This window comes from Colobus angolensis, unplaced genomic scaffold (assembly GCF_000951035.1).
Source record: "Colobus angolensis palliatus isolate OR3802 unplaced genomic scaffold, Cang.pa_1.0 Scaffold33, whole genome shotgun sequence".
Taxonomy (NCBI): domain Eukaryota; kingdom Metazoa; phylum Chordata; class Mammalia; order Primates; family Cercopithecidae; genus Colobus; species Colobus angolensis.
In genome coordinates this window covers 9,360,208-9,373,888 of record NW_012116599.1, presented here as the reverse complement: position 1 = coordinate 9,373,888, position 13,681 = coordinate 9,360,208, and the positions used below count along the sequence as shown (strand labels likewise).

At 37.1% G+C, this 13,681-nt stretch overlaps 1 protein-coding gene across 5 annotated transcripts in view; it reads left to right on the top strand.

The window, feature by feature from the left end:
* The window catches only part of TRIP12 (thyroid hormone receptor interactor 12), a 113,034-nt gene that overhangs the window by 15,305 nt on the left and 84,048 nt on the right, over nt 1-13,681 (top strand). For 2 of the 5 annotated variants that reach the window (XM_011951965.1, XM_011951966.1), the window contains exon 2: nt 5,615-6,417. The exons of 1 other annotated variant lie outside the window; for it this stretch is intronic. In XM_011951965.1, the coding sequence (XP_011807355.1) occupies nt 5,615-6,417 (803 nt within the window). Of the gene's footprint in view, nt 1-4,654; nt 4,781-5,614; nt 6,418-13,681 lie in introns of all 5 variants that reach the window. 2 more of the 5 variants (XM_011951964.1, XM_011951963.1) reach the window with 2 other exon arrangements.

Sequence of the window (13,681 nt, the reverse complement as noted above, 5' to 3'; positions counted from 1 at the left end):
TCTCTTTTAGATCTCCTTTGGACTAGAGATGGTTTTTAATTCTGCGGACTACTGTAAAGGATTTGACTAAATAGCAGTACAAATGTAGGTGGAAGGGTACAGTCAATACTGTGTGCCTAAAAGTTAACACTCAGAGGCATTTGAGACTTCAAGGTGATCTTGAAAGCACATAACCTGGAGTTGAGTATAGTCTATTCTGTTGCAATGTTGGTTTCTTTAATGTGAATTGGCCCATACACACTTGGTAAATAGGGAAATGATGTCAATATAACGTGGAAGTAGTGTTGGTTCATAAGCAGTTTTTCCCACAGTGCTAATGTATAAACTGAAAATGGGGAAAGACCTTTCAATTAAAGAGGAAGATTTGGTAATATATGAAGACATTACACGCACACACAACCTTGCAAATCTGGCAGAAATAATTTAGTGAAAGAAATAGCTATTCCAGTGGTTTCTAAAACCACCATACTTTGTACTGTCAAAAGCAGTCTCAGGAAGTTCAAAACCATTTACTCCTGTGTTTATAAAGAAAGAAGATAACAAACAGGAAAGTCTACCTGAGAAAAATTATATTTTTAATTATTTTGAAGCTTTTTAAAAAATGCCTTTAAAAAGTTACTTAAAAGGAGAAAATACAGAAATAAGTCTCAAGTGGATTTATTGGTGCAAATTTTGTTGGAGATTTAATTTTTTATTAAAATTGGTGATGCTTTTGTCGGGACGCTCATTACAAAATAACATAGGTTTGTGTGCTCTGGGCCCAATCTTATTTTTAACATAACAGCCCTGTTATTTTTAGTGGGTAATTTTGCAGAGACATGAGGTTTTTTTCAGGAATACCCATATGTTGTTATAGAAGCTCCTGAACACATGCATGCGCGTGTGTACATGCGCGCACACACACACACACACACACACACACACACACACACACTGTGACTCACCCAAGTCTTTGGGCTATAATTTACTAAATGGCTTCATTCTAGTGTTATTTAAAAGAGTTTGTCATGAATTTTACTATACTGTTCTACAAGTTTTATTTATAGTGGATATAAATTTTACTAGGTTTTAAAAAGATTATGCTTTTTAATAAAAACTAAAGTTGAGCATTAAGGCTTGCTAAATTAGAGAGGTGGTAAAATGAGCTCAAAGGAGGCATCCAAGGCTTCTTTGCCTCTGAATACTGTGATGTTCTAATTGGCTATTCCAGATTGGACATCATTATTTTATGCAGATTTACTTTGCAGCATTTTTGCGCATTAATAATTTATAAGTGGACATAATAAAATAGAGCTCCATTTTGGGAGGCCCCATATTGTCACTTCATGGTACCATCTGGTTGTCTATTCCTTGTTAGCTGGGGTTGGAAACTATAGCACATGGGCTGAATCTGGCTCACTGCCTGTTTTTGTAAATAAAATTTTGATTGAAGTATAGCCACCATGCTTGTTTGTTTGAGAATTATCTGTACCTGTTTTTTTGACATACAGTATTGCCCAGGAAGCTGAAAATATTTACCCTTCTTTATGGAAAATGTATTAAGTCCCATAGGCTAAACAGGCAGAAGGGACAGTTAAAGATCAATATTTTATATGTTTAAAATATACTTTTTAAACAGTCCTCAGTGAGAATATCGCACTTTAAAATAGTTTTAGGTAAGATCAGTGTAGGCATTGTTGATTTTATTTTATTTTATTTTATTTTTTGAGACGAGTCTTGCCCTATCGCCCAGGCTGGAGTGCAGTGACGTGATTGCTTCTCACTGCAACGTCTGCCTCCCGGATTCAAGCAATTCTTCTGCCTCAGCCTTCTAGGTAGCTGAGACTATAGGCACATACCACCACGCCCAGCTAATTTTTGTTGTTTTTATTAGAGACCGAGTTTCACCATCTTGGCCAGGCTGGTCTTGAACTCCTGACCTCATGATCCACCCATCTCTTCCTCCCAAAGTACTGGGATTACAGGCATGAGCCACTGTGCCCGGCTGGGCATTGTTGAATTTAAACCAGTTTTGTGAGCCTTGGTTTTCTAAATGATTTGGATACTGTTTACTTTTTTGTGGTATAATATAGAGAGTTTACCTGCTAAGTTCTTTTTTTTTTTTTTTTGAGACAGAGTCTGGCTCTGTCACCCAGGCTGGAGTGCAGTGGCCGGATCTCAGCTCACTGCAAGCTCCGCCTCCTGGGTTTACACCATTCTCCTGCCTCAGCCTCCCGAGTAGCTGGGACTACAGGCGCCCGCCACCTCGCCCAGCTAGTTTTTTGTATTTTTTAGTAGAGACGGGGTTTCACCATGTTAGCCAGGATGGTCTCGATCTCCTGACCTCGTGATCCGCCCGTCTCGGCCTCCCAAAGTGCTGGGATTACAGGTTTGAGCCACCGCGCCCGGCCTGCTAAGTTCTTAAGTTCGTTGAAGGTATTAGTAAGGGGGTGAGAAATAACACAGGAGTATCATTAGGTGGCTCTAACATAAGCTGTATACAAATCAACAGAGCAATTTATTTGAGTTAAAAAGAGGAGGGCTGCTGCCCCAGCCCTCACCTTTAGTTTCACATGGGCCAGTTTCTGATGACAAATGGAATGAATCTGAATTTTTAATTGTTTTGCACATTTATTTTTCACAAAATTGTCTAGCTTTGAATGCATGTAGTTTTCTTTCAAAATGAGTTGTTTAATTATCAAGGAATGCAACAAGGTATATTTTAAATTATAAAATGAAATAAAGTAGAAAACGTGATTTAATTAAAACAACAGTCTGCAACAATCTTTGAGAAAATAAGAATGTGGAGGACCTGAATGACATAATTTATATTTCCTGTAGCTCTTAAATTCCATACCCAAAAAACAGAATGTTATACCTCTTTTTTAGAATAACTATGGAATGATTTCAAAAATAGTCTCATTTCTGAAGAAAAAAGAGTTGAACTCTGAGATCTGTTGATAGAAATATAACAAAAACAAAAGCAACTCTTAGAAATTAAATCTAATAAGAAACTCATTGGTTAAGCAAAATTTTAGTTTGCAATGGGAGAATAGGAAAAACTAAAATTAATCACAATGTATATGAGGCAGGAAAATCATGTGATCCAGCCTCAGTGACAGAGCAAGACCCTTTCTGAAACACCAAAAAATAAAAAAATAAAACAGCAACAACAACAAAAACACAATGTATAAAAAAACTTACAAAGTTCAGCTTAGCTACAACTTTAGAAAATATGCTTCTTGAAGTATATGTGTCCCTTCATTACTAAAAGTGAAGACTAATACACTTGAAAGGCTCACCATTTCTTAAAAAATTTTTTTTTAAGAAATTCATCTATTTTAATAAGTCTTTAGAAAATACTATTACTTTCACATTAGAACCTTGAAAATAAAAGTGATTGAGGGATCCAGGAACTATTTCCTTTCTTAAGAAGCTAATTTCTTACCTTCTTTTAAGACTCTTTTCATGAATTCTGGAAAGATGGAAGAAGGAATGATACAGAAAAGAGAAACCTTAGGTCCTCTTTTGGAACAGATGGTTGTATTTGTATGATATCTTAAGAAATTTATGGCATCCTTAAAGATTGAGTTAGAATTATTTTGTGAGGTTTTCAGTGACTCATTTCTAAGTTCTTTTGAGATGGTGTTTGGAATAAAAGCCTTAAACTTTTTTTAACAAGTAAATTTGGTATTAATGAAACTTTTTTCTAAATTTTCGTTAGTATATGCTCTTATGTGGAAGGTGGACATCAGCTATGAATTACATAAATTGCATTTATTACATTAATATCTCACCTGAATGACAGCAGTTTTCTGGATATAAACGTATGTTTGTTTTTTATTGCTTATGTAAATCTCATGTAACTGTTCCCCAAGGTCTAAAAAATAATCTAACTGAAAACAGTTTTTTCATGTTCCTCAAACTTGCTCTTAGAACAGTGCTGGCATAAGGATTTGATTTATTGTAAATATGATGTACCATATCAATCATGGAATTATTTGAATGTTTTTTGGAACTTTTGTGATAAGTTCCATATTTCTCCAGGACTTTTTTGTGTTCTTTTTTTTGACAAGTACTTTAAAGTTTTAGCAAGTATCACTATATTGATTTCATGTAGGTTTATTTATTGTTTAGTGCTTGAAATAATTTTCTGTGTAAAATCAGTTTGAGAATTGGTTTTTCTGTCTCTGCATTTACTGTGTTTACCTGAATTTTAATGTACGAATTGGAAATCAGTATCAGTGTGGGAATCATCAGTTGTCTTTTCCGTAAACTTTTAAAGCCATTACAGTCACATTATGTATTAAAAGTAGTGTTTAGATCTAAAGTCTAAATTTACTTTTTGTTAAAATGTAGCATATTTTAATATCTGCACTCAAATTGCTGAAAAATGTGTTACTGCTTAAGCAACCATAACAACGCTGTGCAATTATGACTACTGGTGATAATAAACTCTTCGGTATTGGGGAGGGGGGTTGGTTCTAAGAGGCAACTTCTTTTTGCCAGATTATTTGGTAGAGTAATAATTAAAATTTATAAATATTTGGAAAAAGGGTAGGGTCGACAATGAATTGTGGGAAGCTTTAAAAAATATATAAAAATATTTCACTTTCAGTATTGTATTTGCATCTCAGTTTCCTGATAGATTTCTGTTTTGATTTTCTGCTGACAGGTCACATTTAGGGCAGGCAAAACATAAGGGATATAGCCCTCCTGAGAGTAGAAAATCTAATTCTAAGGCACCCAAAGTGCAGTCTAATACTACTTCTGAACTGTCAAGGGGACACCTTTCTAAAAGGTAAATCTTCATGTTGCTTATACATTTTCAAGGCAGAATTATTTGCATTCAAATCATTGCATAATGTTTAAAACTTGAGGTTATTCTAAAACGTTATGATACATATTTTCATTATTCTCTAAGAGTAACTTTTAGGATTGACAGTTTATCACCTTTATAGCGATTAGTGCAGTATACCCTAGACAATGAGTTTGTCAGTGATAAAATGGTATTTTTGTTTGGAGAACTATAACATTCCCCCTTTGGTTAGCAAATCATTGTGGCCATTTTTTATTTCTTTTTATTTTTAAATTTTTTTTTTAAAGTTTTTATTGTCAGAGCCATAATTTAGGTTTAGGTCAGTGATTCTTAAGATCTAATTGGTAAGAGTCTTTGGAAAGCAATGTTAACTGAAGGTGTGATAGTACTACAGTATAAAAACCTCTAATCTTCATTTTGAAAGTACGTATGTTAATGCTTATTTCTTCTAAGCTTTGACAAAGCAGTTTTGTTTGGGAATAAGGCATCAATATTCTGGCTTCCTCTGGTTCTGAACAATTAAGTGTTGTTTTTCTTGTAATCTTAAATCTTGTTTTGTGATTAGGAGTGTTAATGTGAGTAATCTTTGGGCTAAAGAACACCCTTATCTTCTAATCAGATATTTTACTATCCAAAGTCACACCTGCCTTTGTTTTGTTCTTTTGTTTCGTTTTACAGATTTGAACCATCTGAAAACCTATGTTTAATACTGGACTTAGTAGGAACATACTCGTACTTTATTTTTTGAAAGCATTCTATATGACAGTTGTAATTATGACAGGCTGGTATTAACTGTTTTCTTATCTAACCTCTTAGAAGCTGCAGTTCATCATCTGCTGTGATAGTTCCACAACCAGAGGATCCAGACAGAGCCAATACTTCAGAAAGACAAAAAACGGGGCAGGTGCCTAAGAAAGACAATTCTCGAGGAGTGAAACGCAGTGCTAGTCCAGACTACAACAGGACCAATTCTCCTAGCTCTGCAAAAAAACCAAAAGCACTTCAGCATACTGAATCTCCCTCAGAAACAAATAAGCCACATAGTAAGTCCAAGAAGAGACATTTAGACCAGGAGCAACAACTGAAATCTGCACAATCACCATCAACAAGCAAGGCTCATACCAGAAAGTGTGGGGCCACTGGCGGTTCACGGAGTCAGAAAAGAAAAAGGACAGAGAGTTCTTGTGTAAAGAGTGGCTCCGGGTCTGAATCAACTGGTGCAGAAGAGAGATCTGCCAAACCTACCAAGCTGGCTTCAAAATCAGCCACCTCAGCCAAAGCTGGGTGTAGCACCATCACTGATTCTTCTTCTGCTGCCTCTACTTCCTCCTCGTCTTCTGCTGTAGCCTCGGCCTCCTCCACTGTACCACCAGGTGCCAGAGTGAAACAAGGAAAAGATCAGAACAAGGCCAGGCGTTCCCGTTCAGCATCCAGTCCCAGCCCCAGAAGAAGTAGCAGGGAAAAGGAACAGAGTAAAACTGGTGGCTCTTCAAAATTTGATTGGGCTGCTCGTTTCAGCCCTAAAGTTAGCCTTCCTAAAACAAAACTGTCTCTTCCAGGGTCTTCTAAGTCAGAGACATCAAAACCTGGACCTTCTGGATTACAGGCCAAATTAGCAAGTAAGTTTACAAAAAGGTCTTTTTCTTTAATTAAAGAACGTTTCTCTTGGTTTGTCAAAAGCAATTATGCTTTAAAATTAAGAGTTTTTTCCCCCCCATCTTAGATAATCTTAGATTTATTACTGTCCATATAATTAAGTACATGACAAAGTGTAATAACTGTTACTACATTTAGTTTTATGGAGACAGGTAAGGAATACTGCCTTCCTATTATTACGAAACCATCACATTTTAGTGTCTGTATCTTTATTGGTCCTCGTGGCATCTCCTACTTCACCGATTTCCTAATATCAGGATGGGACATAAAGTTAGATTTTCTTCTATACCACTTACAGAATTATCATTTACTTAGGAGTTGTTCTTTTTAGTTATGAGTTGCCATGATCGGAGATCAAATTTATCTATGCTTTTTTAGATGGAGTCTCACCCTGTCGCCTAGGCTGGAGTGCAGTGGTGCAGTCTTGGCTCATTGCAACTTCCACCTCCTGGGCTCAGGTGATCCTCCTGCCTTGGCCTCCAGAGTAACTGGGATTACAAGTGTGCGCACCACGCTTGGGTCATTTTTGTGTTTTTAGTAGAGATGGGGTTTCACTGTGTTGGCCAGGTTGGTCTCAAACTTCTGATCTCAAGTTATCTGCTTGCCTCGACCTCCCAAAGTGTTGGGATTACACGTGTGAGCTACCATGCCTGGCTAAATATATGTTTTTTTGTATTAGATATAAATCTTGATGTGTAGATACAATGAAATGTTATTATAATAAATATACCTCAATATAAATTAAACCTTATTCATATGTAATATCTCATGGTCTTTAAAGGGTTTTGTCTAAAGATGAATACTTATGTTTCACGACTTTTATATACACTACTCTGTGTCCTAAGTGAGTGAGAAAGAATATTGCTCTCTTAAAGTTTACAGTGGAGTAGAAAGAATTTGTGTTTTGAGAATACATTCAAGCAAAGAAACCAAGTAGATGGAAGAAACATAGAGTTATGTGCATTCCTTCATGAGTCAGTTTTGGAGATATCCAGGAACTCTTCTCCCTCTCTCTTTACCAAAAGACTTCTTCAGGGAGCCAACTGCTCATCTGGGGAATGCTAGTGTTTTTCTTTTCTTTCCTTCTTTTTTTTTTTTTTCTTTTGAGACAGAGTCTTGCTCTGTTGTCCAGGATGGAGTAGTGGTGCGATCTTGGCTTATTGCAACCTCCGCCTCCTGGGTTCAAGCAATTCTCCTGTCTCAGTCTCCTGAGTAGCTGGGATTACAAGTATGCGCCACCACACCCAGCTAATTTTTGTAGAGAGGGAATTTCACCATGTTGGCCAGGCTGGTCTTGAACTCCTGACCTCAAGTGATCCACCTGCCCGGCCTCCCAAAGTGTTGGGATTATAGGCGTGAGCCACTGTGTCCAGCCTTCTTTCCTTTTTTCTATTTGAGAAATCTATAGAGGACAAATAGGATAATAAAGCACTTACCTACAATTTTTAAAAGTATTTAATTTTTATAATACCTAATTAGGAAGCTTGCTTTTAAGCATCCGTTCTTCTCTGATTGATTTTAGATCTACATTTGGGTAGGACTGTAATGTTTTCTTGGCTTAAGAAGATTGTATGTAGTGTTTACTAGCATTCTTGTCAAAGTATAGCTCATATTGAATCAGCCTAACTTAATATTGAATTGGAGCTATTAGCTCTGTTTAATTTAACACTGTGATGTAAAACTACTTTTGGTTGATTCACACATTAACTAAAATGACAAGAATACTATTAATAGTAGGTACTATGTAAAAAATTTTATATTTAACCTGTATGATAGGTTATTATGAAGTAACATCTTTTACTTTTAGATTGAACTTTGTTCTGTTTCGGTATTTTAAATCTGCAGTACATCTATATAAAATGTTTTAAGTTTAAAGGATTAAGATAGGCTAGATCAGTATCTTGAAGTGAGAAGGAAAAAAAGGTTCAAGTTAAAAGGACAACCAACTATTTGTCCTTCCAAGGCTTTATTGATAATTGGAGTTATTTACGTCAGCTTTTATACTGCCTTTCCTCCCTGTGTTTTGTGTCTGTCATTCTGTCCATTGTAGTAGCTATGTAATATTCACAGCCAGTGGGCCAAATTGAGTTTACAGCAAGCTGTTTAGGATTCACTCCCCCTTCTGCCTTCCAGTCTGCCTCACTTGAAGAACTCATCTCTTAAAGCTCTTATATGTAGGAGGGTTCTAGGGCCAGGCAATAGCAGATTGTACTTGAGTGTCGTGGCCTTGGTGCTTTGTAGAGAGCAGCTTTCTTTTCTTTATATAGTCCGTTAACGTGATTTTTAAAAGAAATCGCCCAGGCTCGAGTGCAGTGGCCGGTTCTCAGCTCACTGCAAGCTCCGCCTCCCGCATTTACGCCATTCTCCTGCCTCAGCCTCCCGAGTAGCTGGGACTACAGGCGCCAGCCACCTCGCCCGGCTAGCTTTTTGTATTTTTTAGTAAAGACGGGATTTCACCATATTAGCCAGGATGGTCTCGATCTCCTGACCTCGTGATCCGCCCGCCTCGGCCTCCCAAAGTGCTGGGATTACAGGCTTGAGCCACCACGCCCGGCTTTAAAGGGCTTTTGTATGTATCAGGGTTTTTTGTTTTCACATTAATCCAGAGGCCAGAATTAGATTCAGTGGGTGGGTGGAAGTTGAGAGATGAGCTTCTGATTAATACAAATCTTAGTAGAATAAAAATCTAAAAATTATATTAAAAATAGAGTAGACCATTGTGAGAAATTTCATATTGGGTAGGTTATTGTATTTTATTTTGGATATCCTTTGTTTTCTTCCAGTTTTTAAGAATTGAACCTATTAGTTTGAATGTGATGTGTTTCCTCAGGTAAAGACTTATTCTAAGACATAATTGGTCAGTAGGAGAGCTTCATAGTAAAGGAAATGGTTTAAAAATTGTAGGAACAACAGTATTTTTAAGATGCTTTGTGGAAGAACCGTTCCCCATGTTCAAGTATGATTCAAGGAGATTCTAGATAAGCAGGAATATATTGAAAGCTGTAGGAAGACTTGCAGTAACTTCTTAACCCAATAATTTGCAAATTAATTTGACCAACTATTATTTGGGAACCAGCAGTGGTTCATGGAATACACTCAGGAAATGATATAATACATTTAGTGTGGAAGCTTAAACAGGAAGACCTTGTTATTGTGCTGCTTAGTCAATTGTTGGTAGGCCAATGAACAAGTTCCCGGGGAGGGCACTAGAGCTGGCAGAAGATCTAGTGAAACCACTACTTTAATGATAGACTTCCTGAAGCATTGCTGCTTGCCGGCTGTGTCTCATCAAAACAGCTCTGAGACAAAGGTCATTCTGTGTTACTTGGTAAAAGTCTCCAGAGTACCCCAGAAAGAAGAATGTTATGTAACAATTTTTAATGATTTTTAAAAAAATTTTGCAGTAATTTCAAAGTGAGTAGATGATGATGGTATAGAATTATAGGAAACAATTGGTGATCAGAATCTGAGTAATTGTGGAACCTGTTTATAGAAAAACTTCTATTTCCAGGCTGATGTTTCTATTGAAGATCTACTTTACTCTCTGTTATTTAAAGTGGGCGTCGTGTGCACATTATTAATAACATAGCAGGAGTTAACAGCTTACTTTTGTCTTGAGTTTCATATTCTCCTGATGACTTGCATATAGCTTGTGGTTTTTATCAGACCTAGAGAAGAACCAGGCAAAAGCCAAATTCTAGAAAGGAGATTCTGATTAGATGAGGAAGACATAGTGCTTTGCGCATGGAGGGAGGAAATAAGAATGAGTTGAGCAGGAGAGACGAATTTAAGTTAGATACATGGTTTCACCAACTTAATCTTGTAGGATCATCTCTCTTTAGGTGAAAAAGGTAGATTATCTGTGAGCCCTGTGAAGAGTTGGGCAGGGAGCTTAAAAGGAAAAGGGTTGAGTGTCAGTTTTCCATCTTACAAGGCAGCTATTAAAGTAATTTAGCAACTTAAAAATTACAAGTTCCAATATGTGACTGCTTTGAAAAATTACTAACAAATAGTCCTAGTGTTTTTGAGGCTTTAAAAAAACTTTAAAAAAAAGTTGCCAGATTTAAAAAAGAGATCATTTAATGGTAAATACAGCACTGACTTCTTTGTTAAGAAGGCTTTGCTTCATATTACGTTGTTTGAAAATTATAAATGACCATGTTAATATATTTTTGTATACAAGGTCAAAATAAGAATTAAATTAGCCAAACTATGTTCTACTCAGCTTACATTAGTAATTGCCCTTTATATTCTTACCTGTGTTCTGGAATGGTTTTGACACTCTGTTAGTTAAAAATATGTTAGTTAAAAATAATCCAGAAAGTACCAAAATATACAAAGAAGAAAAATATAAAATCACTTTCATTCACCAAGGGCTACCTTTTTTTTTTTTTTTTGGTGTGTATCATGCCAAAATTTTTCACTTTATATTTATCACCACTTATTTGCAGTGTAAAGTGAAAGAGTTATATAAGATCTTTTTTTTTTTCTTCTTCAAGAAGATAATCATAGTTTACTGCAGCCTTGATCTCGAAAGATTCAAGCAGTCTTCCCACCTCAGCACCCCGGGTAGCTGGGACCACAGGCACATGACACAATACCCAGCTAATTTTTTAAAAAAGATTTCTTGTAGAGATGAAGTCTCACTGTGTTGCTTAGGCTCATCTCAAACTCCTGGACTCAAGCAATCCTCCTATCTAGGCCTCCCAAAGTGCATGGATTATAGGCATGAGCCACTCTGCTTGGCCAGATCTGTTGTTTTTTTTTTTTAAAGCAGTCTTTCTGCCACTGTGCGCTTTTCTATAGCTGATTATTTTGATGTTTTAATGTCTAGATTATGTGCTTTTATATGTCCCTTTGTTGATTCTTCTCCCCCACCCCCAACTCTTTGATCCCTGTTGTGTTCCCCTTGTGGAAAATGAAGATTTTGCATTCTAACCTTACCCCCCAACCCCGTTCACCTACTGAACACATACTGTTACGTACTTACCGTCTTCCCAGTGATGATCAGCACGCAGAGTTTATTGTATCATCAACATCTAAATATTATTTACACTAAGCCACGTAGGAACATTTCCTTTCTCACACATTTTTGCTTTTCCTGAATTTTAAATTCCTTTTTGTTGTTTTCCGTACTTTCCCATGAACTTAAACTCCACACTCCTAACTAATTGTCATCATCTTTTCTCAAGCTGTCTACATGCATTTGCTTCATCTTCCTGAAGAAATGAGGCCTCTGGATGGTTGTTCATTGCGCCTGGTTATACTGCTTTAGCCTTGGGATTTGCTTCAGTCTTTTTAGTTTCCCTTTTCTAGATTTCATGTCATCTTTTTCTTGGTTTCTTTTGGTGGAATATTTCTTCTTGAATCTAAGGAAAAGTATTTATGAGATTTTAATAATTTAAAATTTATTTTTTCTAAGTTTAGATGTCTGAAAACGTATCATACCACCTTGATACTTACTTGACAGATTGGCAAATATAGAGTTCTGGGTTGGGAATTACTTTCCTTCAGAATTTTGAAGAATTACAATAGTGTCTTCCATCTTTCAACATTGGCACCGTTCCTATTTCTGATTTGTTCCTTGATAGGGTGACTAGCTGGTTTTGCTTTCTCTGGATCTGGGGCATTCTGAAGACTCAGGACTTACAGCTCTAAAACCAGGATAGTCCTAGGCAAACTGGGACTGTTGGTTACCCTGTACTTGTTTCTTTTCTCTTTCTTGATTTTCTGTTGAGTGCTTGTCCTCTTAAATGGCCTTGATCTTACTGTTTGACATTGCTTTCCTTTTTTGTTCTGTTTCTGGTAGATTTCTACTTCATCTTCCAACTTTTCTCTTGAATTGCTTTTTTTCCCCATGTTTGCCATCTTTTATTTCCAAGAGGTGATTTTGTTTTCATTTCCTTGTGTATAGAATCATGTGTTTGGTTTATGATTGCATTTCTTTTTTGATGACATTAATGGTGAGTTTTCTTTGCCTGTGTGATCTCAAGTATTTTTTGTGTGTGTGTGGGGCCTGAATTTTGGATTGGTTTTGTCTTTCATGCTAGGAACTTTCCTCATATTCTGGTAATTCTGGTAATTCCTGGTTGTCTCCTCATACTCAAGTATAATTCGAGACCAAAAGTCTAATTTGTAAGCTCTGAGTACATAAGTGAGGTTTGACCGAAATTCATTGTTTAGTGATCTGGTTGGGTCATTTTGTTGTAAACTTCCTCTTATCATTATTTTTAGATCTTTTTTCCTTTAGCTGGTAAAATTCCACAGAGAAGATTGTTTCAAACTCCTGCCTTAAGGTGAAACCTTAAGTTCCTGAGTTCTGGGGGCCGAGTGGGAGAAGAGGCCTCAGACAGAGGCAGGATAATGTATATTGTCAGACAGTATGTCTGTACTCGATTCCCTTCTCTCCCTCTTATTTTTGGTATAGTGTACCTATTTGTACTGTGTACTTTAGTCAAGAATTTCTGTATTCTATACTTCCTGTCGGGGAACCCGCCCCCAATAGTTAACGTGGGTTCTTTTCTATTTCCCTCAGCGTCTCGGCTGGTTTGAGAAATAAAGGGAAAGAGTACAAAAGAGAGAAATTTTAAAGCTGGGTGTCCAGGGGAGACATCACATGTTGGCAGGTTCCGTGATACTCCCGGAGCCGTAAAACCAGCAAGCTTTTATTAGCGATTTTCAAAAGGGGACAGAGCGTATGAATAGGGTGTGGGTCACAGAGATCACATGCTTCACAACGTAATAAAATATCACAAAGCATGTGGAGGCAGGGCGAGATCACAGGACCACAGGATGGGGCAAAACTAAAATTGCTGATGAAGTTTCGGACACGCGTTGTCATTGATAACGTCTTATCAGGAGACATGGTTTGAGAGCAGCCAACCAGTCTGACCAAAATTTATTAGGCCGGAATTTCCTCGTCTTAATAAGCCTGGGAGCACTACAGGAGATCAAGGCTTATTTCATCGCTTCGGCTTCGACCGTAAAAGACGGCGGCCTCCAAAGGGGCTGTTTATAGACCTACCCTCAGGGTGCGTTCTCTTTCTCAGGGATGTTGCTTGCTGAGAAAAAGAATTCAGCGATATTTCTCCTATTTCCTTTTGAAAGAAGAGAAATATGGCTCTGTTCCGTCTAGTAGCTCAACAGCAGTCAGAGTTTAAAGTCTTATCTCCCTTGTTCCCTGAACACTGCTGTTACCCTGTTCTTTTTTCAAGGTGCCCAGATTTC